The 26,054-nt window shown below is 45.2% G+C and overlaps 1 protein-coding gene across 1 annotated transcript in view; it reads right to left on the reverse strand.

Moving 5' to 3' along the window:
• Positions 1-428: 428 nt before the first annotated feature.
• LOC138349520 (protein turtle homolog A-like) overlaps positions 429-26,054 on the reverse strand; it is a 46,473-nt gene continuing 20,847 nt past the window's right edge. Inside the window, exons 5-14 of the mRNA XM_069317630.1 lie at positions 25,295-25,455; positions 24,481-24,634; positions 22,638-22,768; positions 22,201-22,360; positions 20,063-20,264; positions 17,031-17,122; positions 16,270-16,547; positions 8,530-8,663; positions 2,134-2,321; positions 429-736 (exon numbers count right to left, since the gene is read on the reverse strand). Of these exons, the coding sequence (XP_069173731.1) occupies positions 618-736; positions 2,134-2,321; positions 8,530-8,663; positions 16,270-16,547; positions 17,031-17,122; positions 20,063-20,264; positions 22,201-22,360; positions 22,638-22,768; positions 24,481-24,634; positions 25,295-25,455 (1,619 nt within the window). The 3' untranslated portion in view covers positions 429-617. The remainder of the gene's footprint in view (positions 737-2,133; positions 2,322-8,529; positions 8,664-16,269; positions 16,548-17,030; positions 17,123-20,062; positions 20,265-22,200; positions 22,361-22,637; positions 22,769-24,480; positions 24,635-25,294; positions 25,456-26,054) is intronic.

The following is a 26,054-nucleotide window of genomic DNA, read 5'->3' on the forward strand; positions in this document are numbered from 1 at the left end:
CTAACATCAGAACAGCGTTCAGGAACCTGTCTAAGGAATCATTCAGAATCTTGTACGCCACATATGTAAGACCAATCCTGGAGTATGCGGCCCCAGCATGGAGCCCGTACCTTGTCAAGCACAAGACGAAGCTGGAAAAAGTCCAAAGGTATGCCACTAGACTAGTCCCAGAACTAAGAGGCATGAGTTAAGAGGAAAGGCTGCGGGAAATGCACTTTACGATACTGGAAGACACAGTAAGGGGAGACACGAACACAACCTACAAAATCCTCGGGAATCGACCGGGTTAACAAGGATAAACTATTCAACACTGGTGGGACACGAACAAGGGGACACAGGTGGAAACTGAGTGCCCACATGAGCCACAGGGACATTAGAAGGAACTTTTTCAGTGTCAGTAGTTAACGGATGGAATGAATTAGGCAGTAATGTGGTGGAGGCTGACTCCATACAGTTTCAAATGTAGATATGATAGAGCCCTGTAGGCTCAGGAACCTGTACACCAGTTGATTGAAAGTTGAGAGGCGGAGCCAAAGCTCAACCCCCGCAAGCACAAATAGGTGAGCACACACACACACACACACACACACATACACACGAAGTGCATAAATAATAATTTAGCTATTACAAAATAACTGGGACATGCATATGGGACATACCTGAGAGCGTGAATAAGGCGGTGGTGGGACACGGGCTGGTATTATCTCAGGACATATCTGGGTGTCCAAAAGTTCAGCTGTTTCTGGGAAAGACAGTGTTATCCAACAAGCCAAAAACAAAAAAAGAATGGGATATATTTCTCACTGTATATCCAAAAATCATAAGAAACATTTATAACAAGATACATTAAGGTAAAAGAAAGTACTTGCACACACATTACGATTTACTTTATAAATGTTTGTTGGGGGTAAGTAAGCGTTTAGGTGGTTCTCAAGGCACTATCGGCAGAATTATGTTTGTAAACAATATGTTCAGTACTGCGTTTGTGTGGGTTTACTCCTATGTGTTAAAGGTACTAACTAATTAACAGTCCCTAACTAATTAACAGTCCCTAACTAATTAACAGTCCCTAACTAATTAACAGTCCCTAACTAATTTGCACTAACTAATTTGCAGTCCCCGTGGCGCAGTGGTCAAATACTCGGCCGACGCTTTGCGAGCGCTTTGGCCTGGGATCGTATCCGGGCTGGAGAGGATTGACTGGGTGCTAATCCTGAACTGTAGTCTCTGTTCACCCAGCAGTGAATGGGTACCCTGGTTGTTAAACGATTTGGTCCAAAATGTCATGTGTGCTATAGTGGCTTTACAAGAATGCAAGAACGCTTAATATATATATATATATATATATATATACTCACGTGCCCCGTTAAGATTACTCATGTGCCCCGTTAAGATTACTCATGTGCCCTGTTAACATTACTCACGTGCACATTAATGGACTATGAATTCTATCACCTCACTTGTCTTCCCTTCAAATTCTCTCCCATGGCAGGTTACTGATAACGTTCTTCTCTCAATATAAACCTAACGTGTATGAATACACTCTGGCTGCCTGTCCCCCGACACAATGCATTACATTATAATTATTATATTTTACTGGAGTACTGTCCTTAAGAGTATGTTCATTGGTCGATTCCGTTCATTCTGAAATCTTCCTCGCCTTCAGTAATGTTCTATTTTAAAAATTGCCTAATAATTTAGTTTTTTGAGAATTTATGTAATATCTTTTTGGTCTCTTATCTTTTGTCATGTGTTTCCATCTGGCACTGGTAGATTACCACAGATCTCTACCCTTTCCAACTCCTGTTTTGTGCATTTTAACACTTCCTGGGTCTTACAGACTATCACTTAATTTAACTATCTGCTTTTATATATTTTAATATATATATTACAATATTTTATCTGGTTTTACAATTTTCAGTTACGTTCTCTACCTGCTTGATTCCTCCATTGCCCTTCTGTATTGTTCCTTCCTTCCTTCCTTTTCCTTTCTTACTTTCTTTTCCACTACCTTTATATTGTACCTGGAGCATACTACTACCATAATTGTGGTGAGCTAGGTGGTGGTGGTTGTGATGGTGGTTATGATAGTGGTGGAACCAAGAAAGCAAGTGAAGGTGTTTCCGATATTACCATTAATTGTCCTGAGTACATCGGGTGCTGCTCTCTCGCTGCAGTTGTCGTCGTGAAGGCTCCTGGTGTGGGCGTGGCTGATGACGTGGGCGTGGACAGAGGTGGGCGTGGTGGTGGTGGGGGGCTGGGGTGAGGTGCCGGAGGTCACTATACCTTCACCATCACCTCGGCTGCTCCAGCACCTGCATCTAGGCCATGTGAAGTGTTTGATTAAATATAAATTGTATATACAGTACTTAAATATAAAGCTAATAGCAGTATATACATTTCCATTTATAGGTAAGAGTGTATAAGTCAATTGTTTTTCTCAATTCCTCACTCACTCCCTCTCTCTCTCTCTCTCTCTTTCCTTTTTCTTCACCCTTATACACCTCTGGAAGATAAAGGTTAAGCATGTGTGGAGGGAGAATCAGGGGTTACCCAGGTGTGTGGGTGGAGGCAGGTGTGTCACCCAAGCAGCCGGAACTCACCAGCCACACACCTGTCATAACACCAGGACCGCTTGGGCACTTTAGCTAATAGCAGGCAAGACGCTAGTTTAAGTTTTTATACAAATTTTTGGGACACTAGCGCTTAATATTTTATATTATATAAAGAAAAGAAAATACAATAATCCTGAGCTCAGTTGATATGATATTCCATAAATGGTTGTAGAGTTCCCATGTACATCTCTTAGAAGTTACAAGTGCTTCGCTTATGCTTGGCTCTAAGTATCGTTTTGGATTTAACACAATATAAACTACCAAGAAAGCTATTCTCAGCCCATGCGCCTCCGTTGCCTCTCCCAGTATCTTGGTACACCTCTCTCAGTATCTTGGTACACCTCTCTCAGTATCTTGGTATACCTCTCTCAGTATCTTGGTACACCTCTCCCAGTATCTTGGAACACCTCTCTCAGTATCTTGGAACACCTCTCTCAGTATCTTGGTACACCTCTCTCAGTATCTTGGTACACCTCTCCCAGTATCTTGGTACACCTCTCCCAGTATCTTGGTACACCTCTCTCAGTATCTTGGTATACCTCTCTCAGTATCTTGGTACACCTCTCCCAGTATCTTGGAACACCTCTCTCAGTATCTTGGAACACCTCTCTCAGTATCTTGGTACACCTCTCTCAGTATCTTGGTACACCTCTCCCAGTATCTTGGTACACCTCTCCCAGTATCTTGGTACACCTCTCTCAGTATCTTGGTACACCTCTCCCAGTATCTTGGTACACCTCTCTCAGTATCTTGGTACACCTCTCCCAGTATCTTGGTACACCTCTCACAGTATCTTGGAACACCTCTCCCAGTATCTTGGTACACCTCTCACAGTATCTTGGAACACCTCTCCCAGTATCTTGGTACACCTCTCTCAGTATCTTGGAACACCTCTCCCAGTATCTTGGTACACCTCTCTCAGTATCAGTATTTCAGTATCTTGGTGACATTACTCAACACACGGGAGACATCTCCCGTCACGCAGGGTGCAGTCGCACCTCCACAGATCTCCAGTATCAGCTCTTGATACTGGTAATGGCTCAAAAGGGCCACCACTTACGGGCTATTCATGCCCGTGCCACCTTTTGGGTGGCTTAATCTTCATCAATCAATCAATTACTCAACACGTCTAGGTTACAGATGCAACTGGGAGATTGGTGAACCCCGACAGAGAGAGTGCATCTTCTGCCAAACTGTCACAGAAAAGCCATTACTTCACTATCTTCTGGAATGTGAAGCAACCAATGACCTTAGAAGAGCTTTAAGAGTTCCTGAATCATGCAGTGGCCACCCTGAAGCCATCAACACAGCCACTTTCCTGGTCAACAAAGGTGTCCAGCAGCTGGACACCCTCATAAAGACTGTGAAGCAATATCCTCCCCCGCGATAACAGCTTGATGGTTAAATGCAACATCAGAATACTGAGAAAAAAAAATTGTACCACTTACGGGCTATTCATGCCCGTGCTACCTCTTGGGTGGCTTAAACTTAATCAATCAATCAATCATTACTCAACATCAGTGATGCCCAGCTTCAACAAGTGCTTCCTTACTTCCGCCCCGGAAATCTCTCGTTTGATTTTATATTATTCCTTGATTTTTATATTAATCCGAGATGAAGTCCCTTTCATCTCGGGGACTTTCTCTTCTTATATTGTGAAGACTCTTGGACTCTCCAGTCGAGTCCCTCAAACCTGTCCTGTCCCTCAAGGCCTGTCATTTTATGCATAGGAATTCTCCCCTAAATTTTTTCCTATCTTTCCTTTCCGTTTGTTAAAATATCCTTGTCGTTCAAGTGTTCTGTTTTGGACTGAAACAAACTTGTCTAGTGCTTCCCAACCTTTCTGGGCGAGAAGTCCATTACATCTTGTGTTATTTTCAGTGCCAGGTCTGTGTCCCATGGTCCTCTTGGTAGAAATTACTTTAATCTATCAAATTTTCATTCAGTTTACCAGCTTCAAACCTTCTAGTTCTTTCCCTGTAGCGGTCACATTCCTGCTTTCATTAGAGATTTAAATGTTAATATACAATAATTGCCGATTACCAAGGGAGCTACAACACTTTGTTTCCATTATGTCTGACTCGTTCAGATTGAATATCAAGCAAATTACAATTGTACTGTCGTTACCAGTGATTCCTGTGGGCCACCCGATATGCTGGCTTAGAAAATGTATCACCGCTGCTTCTGTTAGTTTTGGTCTCTAGGCATCTTGTGCATCCACGAGGGTCTCTATTCTATCACTCTATTGTGTCATTAATAAATTCTCCCATAATTAATCTAGACATTGGAAGGGAAGGGAACTATCAGGGGGAAAGCGCCAAGGGAAGGAATGGGACGAAGGGAAGGAATGGTGACCAGACCACACACTAGAAGTTGAAGGGACGACGACGTTTCGGTCCGTCCTGGACCATTCTCATCGACTTGAGAATGGTCCAGGATGGACCGAAACGTCGTCGTCCCTTCAACTTCTAGTGTGTGGTCTGGTCAACATACTTCAGCCACGTTATTGTGACTCATCGCCTGCGAAGGGAAGGAATGGTGGCCGGCCACTAGGACGGTCCAGACATTAGGGAAACTTACTACAATGCCATAGTGTTTAAATGACGGTGAAGAAAAGACTCAATACATGTGCCAATACAAAATGGTATTACTGAAACATTTTGGCATGAACCGCCGGTGTTTACCCAAGGTGCTATGAACAATGTCCACAACACCTTGATAAGTATGGAGCTTCGTCCTAAAATGGTTCATTAAGACACCGGCACATGTAATGGGGTCTCTCCTTCACCTTCACTCTAGACATTCTTATTTGCAAGAGAAGTTGCTCTATGGCAGTTATATGCAACTAAAGGCAGTAATATCTGCCTTCTGATATCTTACTCCTGGTTGGGTTTTCTCTCCTTTCCTTGAAGGTTGAATATCACTGAGACTATTATTCTGACTCTTCCGTTGTTACGGTTCCTCTTAAGTAGTCTGGTAATCCCTCACAACCAGGGATTACACTTTCCATAAATCTCCAGTTTTCCTACCCAGCAGTTATTCTTTCTCCTCCCCTTCCTTCTCCCTCTCTCGTCTTTTTATGTGGCAATCGTGTAGAAACACTGCATTTGTTATAAATCCCCAGGGTTTGGTTGCTAACATCTTCTCCTCAGTCGGTTCCCGGAGTTCGAAATCCTTTCCCTGTTTTTCTCCGTTACTTTAAAACTCGCTTCCTCCATGACTTAAGTTTCAAGTTCCTTTTTCCCCTCCAGCCCCCAAGCGAGCAACTTAGTGGGGAGAGAGCTCACCAATCAGTGTCCACGGGGAGTGAAATCTAGCTCCGGGCCCCCGCCTCCTACACCTATATACCTGGGGCCAGATTCACGAAAGCCCTTACGCAAACACTTACGAACCTGTACATCTTCTCATAAGCTTTGGCGGCTTTGTTTCCAATTATTAAACAGTTAATGAGCTCCAAAGCACCAGGAGGCTGTTTATAACAATAACAACAGTTGATTGGGAAGTTTTCATACTTGTAAACTGTTTAATAAATGTAACCAAAGCCGTCAAAGATTGAGGAAAGATGTTCACGTTCGTAAGTGCTTGCGTAAGTGCTTTCGTGAATCTGGCCCCTGGCGTGTTAACATACACGTTTTCGATGTTCTTAAAGTTGATGGATGCGCTTTGGATGGGGGCCATTACGTGGCAGCGTGGTTTGGTGGGGGGGTGTAGAGGTGGGTTGGGGAAGGATGCCTGGCTATATGGTGGGTGGAGAGTGGAGGATGCAGAGTGAATAGAGAGCAATCACCATTGGATGGAGACCTGGGAAGATAGCGGTGGTAAAAGGTAGGGGAAGAGTGGTTTGGGAGGTTGGGGAGTAAATTTATTTATGCTGCAATGGGGAATATATTCATGAGGGTGTTTCAACTTCCCCATTCCCCCCCCCCCACCACCCTCTGGAGTTGAAGATGGCCCCCTTGTCCGTGCATCTTCAACTGCAGCTTTCGCAGCCTTTACGGTCCTCTTGGGGAAAAAACAAATACTTGTCTGTAGTTCCGTACTTATTAAAGTTTGTTCTTCTAGGCTAGCATTTTATCTCAGTCTAGTTTGTGAAACACAACATTTACCATCTGTTGACCAGACCACACACTAGAAGTTGAAGGGACGACGACGTTTCGTCGTCCCTTCAACTTCTAGTGTGTGGTCTGGTCAACATACTTCAGCCACGTTATTGTGACTCATCATTTACCATCTGATTGATTTCCTTCCTGAACCAGTCTAGCCTGAACATCTATTCTGTTTTCTGCGTCTGATACCTGCAACTCTGTCAATCTTCCCGTCCCTGCAGCTGTGTTCTTCAGCCTCACTGCAGCTGTGTTCTTCAGTCTCACTGCAGCTGTGTTCTTCAGCCTCACTGCAGCTGTGTTCTTCAGCCTCACTGCAGCTGTGTTCTTCAGCCTCACTGTAGCTGTGTTCTTCAGCCTCACTGCAGCTGTGTTCTTCAGCCTCACTGCAGCTGTGTTCTTCAGTCTCACTGCAGCTGTGTTCTTCAGCCTCACTGCAGCTGTGTTCTTCAGCCTCACTGTAGCTGTGTTCTTCAGCCTCACTGCAGCTGTGTTCTTCAGCCTCACTGCAGCTGTGTTATTCAGCCTCACTGCAGCTGTGTTCTTCAGTCTCACTGCAGCTGTGTTCTTCAGCCTCACTGCAGCTGTGTTCTTCAATCTCACTGCAGCTGTGTTCTTCAGTCTCACTGCAGCTGTGTTCTTCAGTCTCACTGCAGCTGTGTTCTTCAGCCTCACTGCAGCTGTGTTCTTCAATCTCACTGCAGCTGTGTTCTTCAGCCTCACTGCAGCTGTGTTCTTCAGCCTCACTGCAGCTGTGTTCTTCAATCTCACTGCAGCTGTATTCTTCAGCCTCACTGCAGCTGTGTTCTTCAGCCTCACTGCAGCTGTGTTCTTCAGCCTCACTGCAGCTGTGTTCTTCAGTCTTCCATCAGTGTTCTTGGTTCCTTAACTCCCGCCATTACGATAGCTTTGTTTTTTGTTTTTGTTTTGACTACGTAGTAGCTGTCCTTGCTGCTTCTTACGCAGTGGCTGCCTGCGTAGGTCTTTCTTACACAGGTCCCGGAGCCTGGGATATTTTCTTGAATTTTCGCAGATTTCTTATTTTGGTTATAGGATGATTTTCCTTTTCAGATTCCCCGCTTCTTCTTTGGCTGATATCTTCTCACGTTTCAGTGAGAAGATATCAGCCATGTTATCAAAGCCATGATATCAAGATATCAGCCAAACTTCCCATGTTTCTTTAATTTCTTCCAGTTCCTTATTTTATTTCTGATGGTGTCATACTTGGTTCAAGACTTCACTGCCACTAGTGTCATCCCTTCTGAGCTGTAGTGTGTTCTTATCAACAAAACCATCTCTCTACGCCCGCTCGGAACGCGGAGGTTGAAGAGGTTGGTGCAGAGGAGAGTGGGAGAGGTGGAGGAGAGTGGGCGAGGTGGATGGGGGAGAGGGATAGATAGACGGAGTTAGGTGAGGAGGGAGACTTACGGGCTATTCATGCCCGTGCCACCTCTTACGTGGCTTAATCTTTATCAATCAGGAGGAAGACATTTGCTAGTGTAACATAGGGCATCTTGGGGGCTTGACTTGAGTGAGTCGTGAAGAACCTGGGTTGACCTCAGTGTTGACATGCACCCCCTCCACCACACACCTCCTCACGGCACGGGGTTCAATCCGTCCTCCTAGTAGAACGTCGCATTTTGACGTATACTCTAAAGAACAAAAAATATACTAGAAAAAGGTAGCGGCTCGCGATTTTTGACATACTGTCCCGTTTTCTGTTCTGGGTCCTCTGGTAAGTTAGAATAAGGGAGGGAGGGAGGCAGTTCCTTGCCCTTAGGAGGACTTGGGTGACGCAGGGAAGACCTTACCTGTTGGACCTGGCCCGGGTGAGGACGACGACGAGCATCAGCAGCACGAGGAAGGCGCCCACCAGCCCCAGGAACACGCCCACCAACGGGGACACGGGCGGCCCCGCCACCTCCCCCATCCGCTTCTCCGCCACCTGAAGACAAACACTTCAGTACCGCTACACACACACACACACACACACACACACACACACACACACACACACACACACACACACACACATGACAGATAGATATGATAGAGCCCAGTAGGCTCTGGAATCTGTACACCAGTTGATTGACAGTTGAGAGGCGGAACCAAAGAGCCCAAGCTCAACCCCCGCAAGCACAAATAGGTGAGTACACACACACACACACACACACACACACACACACACACACACACACACACACACACACACACACACACACACACACAAGCACCTAACAATTTCCAAATAATTTAAACTAAATGTGAGATAATTTGATAGAATTATACAAAATAATATACATTTAAACAGCTACAACAAGATAATTCCGTTATAAATACCAAATAACATTAGTAACAATAACATTTGTCTTAATATAAACAAACAGAATTCGGTATACGAAAAACGCTGTATTTTTACATTAAACGCTGTATTTGTACAATGAACGCTGTATATTTACAATAAACGCTTTAGTTTTACCATAAAAGCTTTATTTTTACCATAAACGCTGTATTGTTACAATAAACGCTGTATTGTTACAATAAACGCTGTATTGTTACAATAAACGCTGTATTTTTACAATAAATGCTGTATTTTTACAATAAACGCTGTATTTTTACAATAAATGCTGTATTTTTACAATAAACGCTGTATTTTTACAATAAATGCTGTATTTTTACAATAAACGCTGTATTTTTTCAATAAATGCTGTATTTTTACAATAAATGCTGTATTTTTACAATAAATGCTGTATTTTTACAATAAACGCTGTATTTTTACAATAAATGCTGTATTTTTACAATAAACGCTGTATTTTTACAATAAATGCTGTATTTTTACAATAAATGCTGTATTTTTACAATAAACGCTGTATTTTTACAATAAACGCTGTATTGTTACAATAAACGCTGTATTGTTACAATACTCTGTAAGAAAGCAGTATTCGCGGACGCAGCTGAAACGAGATCCGAGCCATTTTCTCAGAACGAGGAAGCATAGTTATGAAAAATGAAACATCACTCTTATTATACATTATGAGAACACCTTACACCTCCGAGCAGCAAGTTTTGCCTGAAATTAAATCCCTGGTCATCTGTGCGGCCCATCTACGGTGCGTACGTTATCCTGTGATGGTGATTGATAAAGATTAAGCCACCCAAGAGGTGGCACGGGCATGAATAGCCCGTAACTGTGATGGTAATCTTTGTGTTTTTATATATGTAATGTACACTCCTATCTCACCTGTACATTTTTTTTAATTTGTTTTCCAGAATTTATATATATTGAGTTAGCGCTTTGCTCATTAAAGCGGCTCATAGCTGCACGCTGTACCAGGCACCACATTATCTAGAAATGTTTGGTGGTCTGGTCGAGGACCGGGCCGCGGGGACACTAAAAAGCCCCGAAATCATCTCAAGATGCCCTAGTCAGCTGCTACGGGCTGCTTCCTGGGGGTGTGTAACAAAAAGGAGGCCTGGTCGAGGACCGGGCAGCGGTGACGCTAAGCCCCGAAATCATCTCAAGATAACCATCATTCAAGATAACCAAGATTCAAGATAACCTCCTCCAGAGCCAATAGGAAGAACCTATTGCTAAAAGGGGAGAGCAAAAGAGACCACAAATACAGGGATCATCCACAGTCTTCCAGCTGGAGAGGTAACCATGGAAATAGAACATTACTCTATACTAGGAAGGTTTCAAGAGAGAAATCGCCCACTGAAAGTTATCTTTAAAAACTACAATCCTGTGAAATATATATATATACCAGCAGACGGGAGGAATTTGAGGGCATGTCAAGAAGTCTAGCAACAGACAGAAGCAAATTTGTGAAGCAAGCAAGCAAGAACTACAAGAAGATCAGAGATCACAAAGAGTGCACAGCAGCAGCAGCAAGGCAGACAGCAGAGTACAGCACAGTATGACAAGGTAAACATCTTAAGGAGTAAGGAGGAGCCATAAGAACATATCCCTCCCCCTCCCCGTTTTCTATCAGGTTTAGACATGGATGAACTGGTTCACCCTCTCCGTGAAGGCCAAGGCAGCCCAGTAGAGATGAACAGTCTTGGAGTTATGACTCTCTACTTTCGGCCGATGAAGTCAGTTAGGCCTATCGACCCCCCCCCCCCCATTTGGCCTACTACTGAGTTTATGGTACCTACCTTGAGGTTACCTTGAGGTGATTCCGGGGCTCAGCGACCCCGCGGCCCGGTCGTCGACCAGGCCTCCAACGAATGCTCATGAAATTACAAACAAATGGGCAGAATTACATGCACATTAAACTAATACATTCTCTTCCTTAAAATGTCTCCTCCATAGTCACTTCACTCAAGTCTTCCCGTCGGCGTCCTCCTCCTTAAACCCGAGCATGTGCTTCTTCCGGTTACTTCCTCCAGCCATCATTAAAGTTATAACTCGACTGAAGTGTGACCCCCCTCCCCCCTGCGCCAGCCGTGCTCAAGAGCGGGAAGAGGGAAGAGCAAGGTGGCCGCCGGCATCCTCTCCTACACAAGGCCGCAGTCTTGTAAACACACAGGTGTTAAGACGATTACAGAGGTGACACATTCACGTTGCTTAGTAGGCGGTGGGGGCATAATATTAAGGGTGTGTGAGGGACAGACAGAGACAGACAGACACACAGTTCCTGTGTGGGAGGGACAGACAGAGACACACACACAGATCCTGTGTAGGAGGGACAGACAGAGACAGACACACAGATCCTGTGTGGGAGGGACAGACAGAGACAGACACACAGATCCTGTGTGGGAGGGACAGACAGAGACAGACAGACCCACAGATCCTGTGTAGGAGGGACAGACAGAGACAGACAGACCCACAGATCCTGTGTGGAAGGGACAGACAGAGACAGACCCACAGATCCTGTGTAGGAGGGACAGACAGAGACAGACAGACCCACAGATCCTGTGTAGGAGGGACAGACAGAGACAGACACACAGATCCTGTGTGGAGACAGAATAATACCCGCCACTGAACACTGGGTAATCAGCGCGCCCCCGTATATGGATTTTTGTTAATGTTGGGCGGCGGTAATGGGATCACACTCATTCTGTGCTCGCTGAGCGCCCTCATTCACACGCTGCTACACCAAATTACTAAAAATCCTCTTCGCGGTTTGATGGAAATTGTGTATTGCCAATGTAATTAACATGGGGTTTCGTTCTGAATTTTTTGTGTGGGTCGTGTGGTCGTGTTTTTAGTATGTCGTTATTTACAAATAATATTTTACTGCTCAACAAATATTTTTTTGAATCGGCGACAATGTACCAGTGAGATTGACTGACGCGTCGGGTATATGTATCAATGTGTGTTTTCGTGTGTTTTGTGCATCTGTTTGGATTGCTTTGGGCCGCCGAATACCCCACTACGAGCTCGATCGTGTCATGACAGTGAATCATACATCACCTCGAAGACAACATTAGAAACGGATCGTTGAAGACCTTGTTGACCAGACCACACACTAGAAAGTGAAGGGACAACGACGTTTCGGTCCATCCTGGACCATTCCAGGATGGACCATTCCAGGAGGAGACCAGCAGTAAAGGGACCTCGTCTTGGAGAGTTGCGAAAGACAGGGGCCTTAAGAAGACTTTGATAAAGCCGCCTTCAAACGCCATAGCAACTTCAAATTCATTTGACGTTTTGGAGGACGAGTGCTGTGGAGAGACTGTGGATCGCGCAAAAGGGAAAGCAACGAAGAGAAAGGAAGCGCAGGCCCCTCAGAAAGTAAAGGAAGTACCTAAGCAAACATTAGTTGTGGGAGATTCCCAGATAAGGTATTTGGATAGAACGTTTTGTGCTAGAGATAGGGGGAACAGGTTAAGGGTTTGCTATCCCGGAGCTGGCATTGGTGATATTATAAACAACATGAATGATATTATGGCTGGTAATGGGAACAATCCCATTATTTGCATTAGCGTGGGAGGAAATGATGTTGGTCGAGTCAGGAGTGAGGAACTGATTCAGAGGTATAAAACAGCCATAGAGTTAGTTAGGAGCAAGGGAGGAATCCCGATCATATGTGGCATTCTTCCAAGAAAGGGAGTGGGAAATGAATGGATATCGAGGGCACTTGGTGTCAATTGCCGGCTGGAAAGATATTGCAAATCAAATGCAATATCTTTCATAGACAACTGGGAACACTTCTATGGAAGAAATGAAATGTATGCTCGTGATGGGGTGCATCTATCGAGAGCTGGGGTTGTTGCTGTTGCGAACTCGCTAGAAGAAGTGGTTAGAGGTGTTTGTTTGGGTTTAAACTGTTAGTAGTTAGAGGTATGGGAATTGATTTGGAGGAAGGAGGTAATAAAAGTATGTGTTTGTGGGAGAAAGGAATTGGCAAAACGATCAGGGAAAGAGAAGGTCCGCAAAATAACAATTCACTTAGGGTATATTACACTAACAGTAGAAGTCTAAGAAATAAAATTAACGAATTAAATGCTCTTGTCTGCACAGAAAAAATAGATATTATTGCACTTACCGAAACGTGGATGAATGTAGAAAATAGAGAACTATTAGCTGAATATCAAATATATGGATTTAAACTATTTCACACAGATAGATATATTAGACGAGGAGGTGGAGTAGCCATATATGTTAGGGACAATTTGAAATGTAGTCTCAAAGAGGGAATCAAAACAGAGCCACACACAGAAACTATTTGGATTGAATTAAACGAAAAAGCTAATAATATTATAATAGGAGTAATATATAGGCCACCAAATTTAGACAGAATGGAAGCAAAGCATCTATGGGATGAAATATCTAGAGCATCTAGATCTAACAGTATTTATGTCATGGGTGACTTTAATTTTAGCGGAATAAACTGGTTGAACAAAACAGGGAATAGTGAAGCAGAAGATTTTCTAGAATTAATTGACGATTGCTTTCTTACGCAACACATTAAGGAACCAACACGGGAAAATAATATTTTAGATTTAGTGTTAACTAACAGGGAAACGCAAATTAATGACATCGAAATAGGGAGTGAGCTAGGGAGCAGTGATCACAAAGAAATCAGATTTAGCATAGAATGGAATAGACCAGTAGGAGAAAATTCTGTTAAAGTGCCAGATTTTCGAAAAGCTGATTTTAATAGCCTAAGAAATTTTTTGGGTCAAATTGATTGGAATGGCTTGGGTATGGGGTGTGGGCCGGTCTTGGAGCGAGACATGAACCCAGCGATAGGTGACTTAAATGGGGATTTCGATGTGGATTCAATATATAACTTATTTAAGAATATTCTAAACAAAGCACAGGAACGTAGTATACCATACAAATTGAATAGATCGTATACTAATGACCCAAAGTGGATAACAAAGAATTTGAAGAACCTTATAGGTAAAAAGAGAGCTTGGTACAAAAGGATTAAAAATGGGGAGGTCACTTTAGAACAGGAATTCGTACAACTGGTTAGAAATGTTAAAAAAGAGATAAGGAAAGCAAAAAGAAACTATGAAGTTCGCATAGCAGGGCAAGCAAAGACAAATCCTAAAGGGTTTTTTCAGTTATATCGTACTAAGACTAGGGAAAGGATAGGTCCATTAAAAACTGAGACAGGTCAAATAACAGATAGTGATGAAGAGATGAGTAGTATTTTTAATAAATATTTTGTATCTGTATTTACTAAAGAGGAACTTAACAATATGCCTTCAGCCGAACAAGTCTATGTGGGTGGGGACGAGGACAGGTTGACGAGTTTAGCAGTTACCAGGGAGGATGTTCTTAAACAAATAGTAAAACTCAAACCAAACAAATCCCCAGGGCCGGATGAAGTGTTTGCTAGGGTGCTTAAAGAATGCAAAGAGGAGCTTTGTGACCCACTGTCAACCATATTTAATAAATCAATAGAGTCAGGCAGAGTGCCAGAGTTTTGGAAAGTTGCTAATGTGATACCAGTTTTTAAGAAAGGAGATAGATCACTTGCGTCTAACTATCGACCAATTAGCCTAACGTCTATTGTGGGAAAGTTACTCGAATCTATAATAGCAAATAAAATTCGTCTTCATCTTGAAAAACATAAATTAATAATTGAGTCGCAACATGGTTTTATAAATGGCCGTTCATGTTTAACAAATTTGTTATCTTTTTATTCTAGCATTGTTGAGGCAGTTGATAGTGGTAAGGATTGCGATGTTGTATACCTTGACTTTAGCAAAGCTTTTGATACAGTGCCACATGAAAGACTGATTAAAAAAATAGAGTCTCATGGTATTGGGGGTGCTATATTAAGCTGGATTAGGGCATGGCTATACCAAAGGAAACAGAGAGTTAGTATAAATGGAATCAAGTCAGAGTGGGAAAATGTTGTAAGTGGAGTGCCTCAAGGCTCTGTCCTGGGACCTCTGTTGTTTATAATATATATAAATGATTTAGATTCAGGTTTGAGTAGCAACATTTGCAAATTTGCCGATGATACGAAAATCGGTAGGGAAATTAATTCGGAGGAGGACTCACTATCACTTCAAGTTGATCTAGATAGGGTTTTGAAATGGTCAAAGGATTGGCAGATGCAGTTTAATGCTGATAAATGTAAAGTTCTGAGGTTAGGTAATGATGATAGAGTTACAAGATACGAGCTAGATGGTGTTGTGATTGCGAAGTCGGATTGCGAAAGGGATCTGGGAGTTATGATTAGTAAGAATTTAAAACAAAAGGATCAATGCATAAATGTACGTAATAAGGCAAATCGGACACTTGGATTTATTAATCGCAGCGTTAGTAACAAGACACCTGGTGTGGTTCTCAAGCTATATCTTGCTCTAGTTAGGCCCCATTTAGATTATGCAGTTCAGTTTTGGTCGCCATATTATAGAATGGATATAAATTCACTTGAACGTGTCCAGCGTAGGATGACTAAGTTAATTCCCCAAATTAGAAATCTTTCATATGAAGAAAGATTAACAAAGCTTAAGTTGCATTCACTGGAAAGGCGAAGAGTTAGGGGTGACATGATAGAGGTTTACAAGTGGATGAATGGACATAACCGGGGGGATATTAATAGGGTATTAAAAGTATCAACACAGGACAGAACACGAAACAATGGATATAAATTGGATAAGTTTAGATTTAGGAAAGACTTGGGTAAATACTGGTTCAGTAACAGGGTTGTTGATTTGTGGAACCAATTGCCGCGTAACATTGTGGAGGTGGGGTCCCTCGATTGTTTCAAGCACGGGTTGGACAAGTATATGAGTGGGATTGGGTGGTTATAGAATAGGAGCTGCCTCGTATGGGCCAATAGGCCTTCTGCAGTTACCTTTGTTCTTATGTTCTTATGTTCTTATTCTCAAGTCGATTGTGCGACCATTCTCCTCAGCTCTCTCCATCTCCACCCCATCCCCATCACAATCGACTTGAGAATGGTCCAGGACGGACCGAAACGTCGTCGTCCCTTCACTTTCTAGTGAAGGGACGACGACGTTCAAGTACGTTGAAGTACGACGTTGAAGTACGTTGACCAGTTCTTCTAGTAAAGGTCTGGTCAACGTACTTCAGCCACGTTACTGGGACTCCTCGCCTGCAGTGAAGACCTTACCTTGAGGCGCACCGCATCGATCTCCTCAGGCGGGCTGGCGCCCTTGGCGTTGACGGCGGTGATGGTGATGAGGTAGTCCTGACCCGGGGTCAACCCTCCCACCTGGAACCTGGGGGCGTCCTCTTCCATAGTAGCCAGGAGGGTGTGGGTCGGGGAGGCGTACACGCGGGCCACGAACCGCTGCGGCAGCCCTCCGTCGTTACCCGGAGTGCAGCCCACCTCCAGGCTCCCTAGCGTCAGGTTCACCAGCACACAGTTCCCCACTGGCTCTGGGGGCCCTGGTCACGGGCAGAGAGAGAGAGAGAGAGAGGGGCAAGTTAGCCGCTGCGACTTGCTACCTCGCGGTGCTACTCAAGTAACTCCATTAATTGTGCAATAACAATGGCATTTGAAAAGTTAGGACGTATTGTGTCACCTTTGTATCTACAATGGTCCCCCCTTTCTTCTGTTCTTTGTGCCTCTGTTTGGATTGTGAATAATGTTTGAACATAAGAACATAAGAACAAAGGCAACTGCAGAAGGCCTATTGGCCCATACGAGGCAGCTCCTATTTATAACCACCCAATCCCACTCATATACTTGTCCAACCCGCGCTTGAAACAATATTTGGACATTATTATGAATACAATTATCATAGCCAACCATCTTCCTTCCTTCTCCCCCCCACTCGCCACTGAGGAGTTCCTCCCTCAGCTCCCTCCATCTCCACTCCATCTCCCCCAATCTCCACCCCATCCCCATGTGATGACTGAGAGACTTACCAGCTTCGACGACGGTAAACTTGCAAGGGTCAGCCTGGGTCCCCACCTCATTGGTGGCCCAGCAGGAGAGTGTCCCGTAGTCCCGTCCTGACCTGCGGGTGAAATCCTCCAAGCTAGAGAGAGCTGGTCACGTTCATAATGCAATTGTGGTCTTTGGTATTATTTCCCGTAGCAGCAAGGTAGTGCGTCATCTGGTGATTGATTGATAAAGATTAAGCCTGGTTGATCAGTCCAGCAACCAGGAGGCCTGGTCGACGACCGGACCGCGGGGACGCTAAGCCCCGGAAGCACCTCAAGGTAACCTCAAGGTAACCCAAAAGGTGGCACGGGCATGAATAGCCCGTAAGCGGTGGCCCTTTTGAGCCATTACCAGTATCAATAGATGATACTGGAGATCTGTGGAGGTGCAACTGCACCCTGCGTGACGGGAGATGTCTCCCGTGTGTTAGAGTGGATATAGGTGACCATAAGAGGGTCACCCCCCTTACGGGCTATTCATGTCCGTGCCACCTCTTGGGTGGCTTGATCTTCATCAATCAGGGTCACCCATCCTCTTGCGAGGGTCAAGACCACAGTCTTGACCACAGACGTCACTGCTTCCACGTGTGTGACGTCACAGCTTCCACGCGGAAGTGTGACGTCACTGCTTCCACGTGTGTGACGTCACAGCTTCCACGCGGAAGTGTGACGTCACTGCTTCCACGTGGAAGTGTGACGTCACTGCTTTATCACCCTGGTGGTCAAAGGCGAACCTAACGTTCCCGTTATCAATACATTACAAAATATAGACCGACGCTTAGGTCAATTGAACTCATAGGCTTAATTAAATTATATGTTAAATTTGAATGTTTGATACGAGCAATGACATTAATTGTCATTATCTGAACGTGTTTATCAATCTCCCGCCAAATGGGCGAGGCACCCATTTGGCCAGTCAACATCGCCTATTTTTCCAAATGGGTGCATATGACCTGGATTTTAATCCCAAAACGATTTGCTTATTAACACCAAATTAAATTTTTCCTGTGGAACGTGAATATCAAAGGAATTAATAACTAATTAACACCAATAGTAATATACAATCGGAACCAACATGGCGGTTGACAATCTGCTTCTAAACCCGCAGTCAATTACCTTGACAGGGCTTTGAGGCGCCGTCAATGGACTCCGTCTTGTGAAAGGCAAACTTCTCAATCCGGTAATATATAAAGCCAAAGTTTTAACGCCCAGGAATGACCAACTTGTCCGGCATTCCGTGTAAGGAACATGTCTAATTAACCGCGAGAGTTCTGTGGCGGGGCTGAGAGGAGACAGCAATGCTAAGATACAGCATTGGCTGTATCCTAGCAGCCGCATTAGGATACAAAAGCACTACGATAAAAGCGCATTAGGATACAGTTGAACTAAGTTACAGCAGCACTAAGATATATCCGCATTAGACGCAGGCGACGAGTCACAATAACGTGGCTGAAGTATGTTGACCAGACCACACACTAGAAGGTGAAGGGACGACGACTTTTCGCTCCGTCCTGGACCATTCTCAAGTCGATTGTGTCCCCATTGTGTGATTGAAACGTCGATTGATTGATTGATGAAGATTAAGCCACCCAAAAAGTGGCACGGGCATGAATAGCCCGTAAGTGGTGGCCCTTTTGAGCCATTACCAGTATCAAGAGCTGATACTGGAGATCTGTGGAGGTGCGACTGCACACTGCGTGACGGGAGATGTCTCCCGTGTTGAAACGTCGTCGTCCCTTCACCTTCTAGTGTGTAGTCTGGTCAACATCCGCATTAGAGATCAGTGGAGCTCACACAAATTCGTTTGAATACAACCGAGTTTGGTTGGTATACAAGGCCACTAGTCTCAGGTAAACTCAGGTAAACAAACTTTACAAACACACAGTTTCCCACTCGGTAAGTTGAGCAAAACAACTGAGGAAAGGTAAACTAATATCGGTTATTATCCGAGAGATATTTCCGGATCCGCTTCTCGGCCATGGAGATCAAAGGCAGCAGCATTATAGACAAGACAAGGAGGAAGTTTGTTATGGTCTTGGAAGATAAAGCTGCGGGCTCTGGGATTAACTGCCGACATACGTAGCTGTCAAGAAGATACACAAGAGGTATATTTCTCGTACTGAGGGGGGGAGATAATGGACGTATATGGGAGGTATATTTCCTCCGCTTACGGTTAAAGGTAACTTAAATGGAGGTATATTTATCTCACTAAGGAGTAAAAAAATGGGCTTACATGGAGACATATTACTTTTGAAGGTAAAATACATGTAAATGGAGGCATATACTACCACCCCAGAAGTAAAATATGTATTCTTAGGAGTAAAATATTTGTACATGGCAGTATATTTCCCTTTAGGTAAAAAAATTATAATGTGGAGGTATAGTTTTCCTTCCCTGGGGGCAGAACTGGTCTGTAAAATACATGGGCAATTTATCTCTAATCCAACCACTTGGGCAGGATGGTAGAGCGACGCTCTGGCTTCCTGCAGGTCGGCGTTTAATCCCCGACCGTCCACAAGTGGTTAGGCATCATTCCTCCCCCCCCCTGTCCCATCCCAAATCCTTATCCTGACCCCTTCCCAGTGCTATATAGTCGCCATGGCTTGGCGTTTTCCCTCAGGAGTTCCTGTGCCAGTTAAGTTCACTACGGGCTCACCCTAGCCCGTGCTACTTGCCCCCTCTCCTGTGCCAGGTAAGTTACGGGCTCACCATAGCCCGTCCTACTTGGAACTTGTTCCAAGTAACTGAATCTATAACAACAACAGGCCATTTCCCCGAGTTACAGCCCCGCTCCTGTGCCAGGTAAGTCCATAACGGGCTCACCATAGCCCGGGCTACTTGCCCCGCTCCTGTGCCAGGTAAGTCCATAACGGGCTCACCATAGCCCGTGCTACTTGCCCCGCTCCTGTGCCAGGTAAGTCCACAACGGGCTCACCATAGCCCGTGCTACTTGGAACAGCTTTCCCCGACTTAGTAGTAGTGTCTCTAATGCTAAAGAAGTATCCATCTCTGACCTTGGGGTATAATCGAGGATGCTAAGGCCTGGGAGCACGGCGAAGGAGTCGTCCTCGACCTCCACGGTGTCGAGAGTATTGTTGAAGACCCAAGTGAAGGCGAGGTCGTCCTCAGGCTGGGCGTCCACGGTGCAGGAGAGGCGGGTCTTCTCCCCCTCCGCCACGGCTACCGTCTGCGCCTCCCCCACACACACCGGCAAGTCTGGTGCACAAGGAAGCTTCGATTAGCGTGTTGAGCAACGGGAATAGTACAGTGTCTTGTGGGCTTTGCATAATTACATTTCACATCTAAGAGTTGGAGCTTGCAATCGTGCTCATTGCAAGCTCCAACTTGCAAACTTGCTTAGCTAAATGAACTGTGAGGTTCAGTCCCTGAGCCCATTATGTGCCTCTGTAACCCACTACCGCTCATAACATGGGTATGGGGTTCATAATAAATGAACTGAACTTAAACAAAAAACTCAGGCAGTCCTTCTGGCAGTCCGCCGAATTATTAATTAATGATTTAATAATCCCTTTGTGGAGTCTAATACAGTTAATATAATGTGTATGCCTTACACCACGTCAAAGTATTAGGTGACAATTGTACGATTAATGAAATGTATTATACCAGTATTTTGTGTGTTGACAGTTATATTGAGTCATCGTACATCAGTAGTGTTGACCTACGGGTCATCATTGGTGCTTACTACACTGCGGTATTTCTGCACATTTAGGCCTATGCAGGCCTAAATACACTTTGTATTTAGTGACCTCCGTTATTTACACGTTATTGTATTCACAATAACGTGGCTGAAGTATGTTGACCAGCCCACACACTAGAAGGTGAAGGGACGACGACGTTTCGGTCCGTCCTGGACCATTCTCAAGTTGATAGACGTGTAGAAGCGACTTGAGAATGGTCCAGGACGGACCGAAACGTCGTCGTCCCTTCACCTTCTAGTGTGTGGTCTGGTCAACATACTTTAGGCCTATTTTTAAATGTCACATAGGCGTTTGTGCCATTTTATGCGTGTGTGATAAGTATACAATAGTTGAACTTTTCTACAAGTGGCTCATTCGTGACATTTGGACGCGACTGTTTTCCCATTCTCTCCATAACTTTACTTTTGATAATGATTGTATTTTGTTATTTATATTTGATAATGATTAGATTTAGGGAAATGTATATACATATAAAATGAGTTACAGGCAGAATGTTGGATTTCTAGGTAGAGGAAGTATATACTATCTAGAAATCCTTGCGGAAATTTGAACAGAGAATGGATTTTGGCTGGGGTGGGGGCTGGAGGGAAGGAACAGCATGGGGCCAGATTCACGAAAGCACTTACGCAAGCACTTACGAATGTGCACATCTTTCCTCAATCTTTGACGGCTTTGGTTACATTTATTAAACAGTTTAGAAGCATGAAAACTTCCGATTAATTGTTGTTATTGTTATAAACAGCCTCCTGGTGCTTCGGAGCTCATTAACTGTTTAATAATTGTAAAGAAAGCCGCCAGAGATTGAGAAAAGATGTACAGCTTCGTAAGTGCTTGCGTAAGTGCTTTCGTGAATCTGGCCCTTGGTGTAGTAGGCTAAGTGTAGTAAGGTGAATAGAGATTGTTAGGGAGGGGGGTGGATAAGACATTGATGTTTATGGAGGAGAGGAGGACATGGAGTTTTTTTTTCGACTACATACCTGGCCATTCACTTCCAAAGCGAAGCAGCATATATACATTATGTCTGACCTACATAAAGAAGGGTTAGAGATCCGTTTCACTCCCCACACTGTAGTGGGTTACTGGGCACTCAACCACAGAATATGATTCAACTGTGTTTACAAGTTCGTTATAATCACATCGCGTATATTACATGATTATTCCATTACATCGTAAATCCTGGGTACAGGTCCAGTATGTCATTAGGTGTTTAAGTATACAAAATGATATTTACAAAGTTCAATAGATCTCCACCCAGGGAGGTAAGGAAGTCGGTCAATATGGGACAGTCTACCATCAAAGTTCAAGTGAGTGCACGTTATCTTCTTCCACAAAAGGGACACAAAGTGTATTCGACAGTTGAGTTTTGGAAGACCGCCAGATACAATGGCGGGAAAAGTGAGAGGTGGGATGGAGAGTGTTGTTGACATACTTACACCTTATACCGAGGTAGAGGGTGTTGCTGGTGGTGGTGGCCTGGGTGTTGGTGGCGCTGCAGGTGTAGTTGCCGGCGGAGGTCCTCCGTACCATCTGCAGCACCAGGTTCCTCTCAGACACCAGCACCCCGGACTTGCGGTCGTTCTTCACGCGGACTCCCTGCTGATGGCGGACACGTGAGTGGTTGGCGAAGTGGTGCTCTCTCTCTCTCTCTCTCTCTCTCTCTCTCTCTCTCTCTCTCTCTCTCTCTCTCTCTCTCTCTCTCTCTCTCTCTCTCTCTAAAGCCCTTCCCTAGAAGGATCTCCATAACAAGGTGACTAACATTCTCTACACCTCTCACTCTATTCCAGTGCTAACTCTCACTCTTCCGTTGTGTTCCGCTCCGTCAACCACTCTCCATTTCTATTCTACCACTTCACACTCTGGCACTACTCACGTCCTTCCTCCAGATGACCTCTCTTGCTGGAGGGTTGGAGGCGACCTCACACTCGAAGTAGACGTCCTTGCCTTCGGTGATGGGCAGCGACCCGAGGTTGGCACCCAGCTCCAGCTTGACCACCGGCGCGACTGACCTCACCAGGGGGTAGAGACAAGGTCAACAGAGGTCACCAGGGGTAGATATAGGGTCAGGAGAAGTCACCAGGAGTAGAGAGGTTACCAGGGTTATATACAAGAGCAGCAAAGGTCAGCAAGGATAATAACAAGGGCAGGAGAGGTAATCAGGGGTTGATACGAAGTCCCCAGAGGAAGAGACAAGGTCAACAGAGGTCACCAGGGGTAGATATAGGGTCAGGAGAAGTCACCAGGAGTAGAGAGGTTACCAGGGTTATATACATGAACAGCAAAGGTCAGCAAGGATAACAACAAGGTCAGGAGAGGTCATCAGGGGTTGATACGAAGTCCCCAGAGGAAGAGACAAGGTCAACAGAGGTCACTAGGGGTAGAGACAAGGTCGAGAGAGGTCATCAGAGGTAGAGGCTACGTCAAGAGCAGGGGTCACCCCCAAAATATAGCATGTAGCAAGGAAAATTCAAAGGAAAAAATGGGCTAGATAAGGTCACCCTGTAGGAAACAGGGGGACAGATTAGCCCTTTACAAATAACACTGAAATACCGTTATTTAGACTAACTTTGGGATGCGTCACAATCCAGATTACATATGGATTGTGGCGAGACAATCATTCATGTTGACCTCCAGAGCGTAAAATTGCGACTGAAAATATTGTAATGGATTGTTTGTACCATCAGCGTGTTCAAGACAACCGCAGGACTCTTTTATCAGTACATAAACATATTAATAGATGGCAAAGGGAAAAATACACACACACACACACACACACACACACACACACACACACACACACACACACACACACACACACACACACACACACACACACACTCTCTCTCTCTCTCTCTCTCTCTCTCTCTCTCTCTCTCTCTCTCTCTCTCTCTCTCTCTCTCTCTCTCTCTCTCAGTGTCCTAACTAGTTTCAGATCTTCTCTAGCGCTTTAGTGATAATTAGAAACTAAGCCCACGTCATCGACACTACCAGAGGATCCCCAAGATTAACACTTACGCTTGACACAGAAATCCTTTGTTATTTAACCCTCCAGGAAGAATCCTAAACCACTTACAGCGTGTTTTAACCCTATATAGGTACACACACAACACAGTAGTGCACAGCCACACTTCCTAGTGAGAACGGAGACTGGATCATGCTGGAAGGCATCGTCAACAGTCTGTTAGGGCACTTGTACACAACTTACAGTCTACCGGAAGCCCTTGTACATAACTTTGCCTTACTCGAGGCCCTTGTCGCTAACTTAGAACCTACTGAAGGATCTCATCGATCAGTGAGATTATGCTGAAGGCGGTCATAGACTATCAAAAGAACCTGTCGGAGCACCCTAAATTGGATAAGGTATGCTGGGGGGTCGTAGGAGTACTCTCACATAGCCTATCTTGAGGTTATCTTGAGATGATTTCGGGGCTTTAGTGTCCTCGCGGCCCGGTCCTCGACCAGGCCTCCACCCCCAGGAAGCAGCCCGTGACAGCTGACTAACACCCAGGAACCTATTTTACTGCTAGATAACAGGAGCATAGGGTGAAAGAAACTCTGCCCGGGATCGAACCCGGGACCACAGGATCACAAGCCCAGCGTGCTGTCCGCTCGGCCGACCGGCTCCCTCTAAACCACACAGGGGAAACTTCGAAACAAGTTACGAGGCTGATGGACTACTTCGAGGTAAACTCAAAGGTGTGGCCGAAGGTACTCACAGAGGACGTGTAAGGTGGTTGAGGTGGTGAGGCCCGGGTGGAGGGTGGTGGTGATGTTGGGGTTGTGGGCGGAGCAGGTGGCTGTAGCCAGGTGGTCTTCGGCAGCTGGTACCACCCGCACCCACGACGATGTCTTCTCGCCCACCTGCCGCCACTGCCGATGGAAAACAGGCTGTAGTTGGGGGAAGTGGAGTCACAAGAACCGCGGCTGGAACTAGCTGACGCGGTTCAACCCTTTGGGGGTTCGTGACCCCCACAGCTTACAGTATGGTGGTTCTTTTCCTCGCCTGTTGCATCTACGTTTTTGAAGACCAAACCACACACCAGAAGACGAGGAGACGACGACGTTTCGGTCCGTCCTGGACCACTGTCCAGACAATCGACTTGATAAATGGTCCAGCACGGACCGAAACAACATCGTCTCATCTTCTGGCGTGGGGTCTGGTCATCAGTTCTTCAGCCACGTTACCGCGACTCACCATCTTCAACTAAGTTTTTACTATGTTACTTAAAACAAATTAAGTTAATGTACACCAATATACATATATTTCTGCCAGTCCCATTACTGCCTGATGAAGCAGTGATGGAGGGGCCTAACTTTGTCCTCTAACTTGGTCCAACTTAGGCCCGGCTGCCACAGCATCAACTGGGTGCCTGTGGGAGAGTTGGGGAGTGCCAGAAGGGAGTGCCAAAGGGGAGTGCCAGAGGGAAGAGCCTCGAGACAGTGAGAGGGAAGCTCACCCAGGCTTGTGACCTTCTCTACTGAACCATTGATTGTTTGACAGCCACGCCCTCTACCCGAGCTGGTACTCACGGAGGAGGGGAGGGTAGTAGTGTGGGCGCCGTGGGCGGGGGTGAGGGTCCAGACCAGAGACGCTGCAGGATAGGCGCCCACCGCTACACACTCCAGCCTCGCCTGCTGCCCCGCCACCAGCGGCGCCTCCGGCGTGCTGATCTCCACCGTCTTGGGCCGCACTGTAAACCACAAAATCCACTTTAGTAACAATTTTTGTCCCAAAATACAATACTCGTAAAATTAGTGTGGTCTACACACTAATTTTACTACTGTGTGATATAAAATTATTAAATTAAATTACTGTGGTCTACACTAAGGGAGCCGGTCGGCCGAGCGGACAGCACGCTGGATTTGTGATCCTGTGGTCCTGGGTTCGATCCCAGCCGCCGGCGAGAAACAATGGGCAGAGTTTCTTTCACCCTATGCCCCTGTTACCTAGCAGTAAAATAGGTACCTAGGTGTTAGTCAGCTGTCACGGGCTGCTTCCTGGGGGTGAAGGCCTGGTCGAGGACCGGGCCGCGGGGACACTAAAAAGCCCCGAAATCATCTCAAGATAACCTTAAGATACACTACGACACATTCCTCCTTAAAGCATCACCGAGATTCTAATGGATTAGTATAACCTTAGGTAGATTCCCAACAGACTTGTAGATGAGACGTTCATGAGTGAACGTCTCATGAATGTAAGAAAAGCATCATGTGTGCATATGTTTGAAGATGCAGTAAGTACATCATCACCCTCTCCTCTCGAATAATGCATTTTGACGTCAAAATCCCC

This window comes from Procambarus clarkii, chromosome 88 (assembly GCF_040958095.1).
Source record: "Procambarus clarkii isolate CNS0578487 chromosome 88, FALCON_Pclarkii_2.0, whole genome shotgun sequence".
Lineage (NCBI taxonomy): Eukaryota > Metazoa > Arthropoda > Malacostraca > Decapoda > Cambaridae > Procambarus > Procambarus clarkii.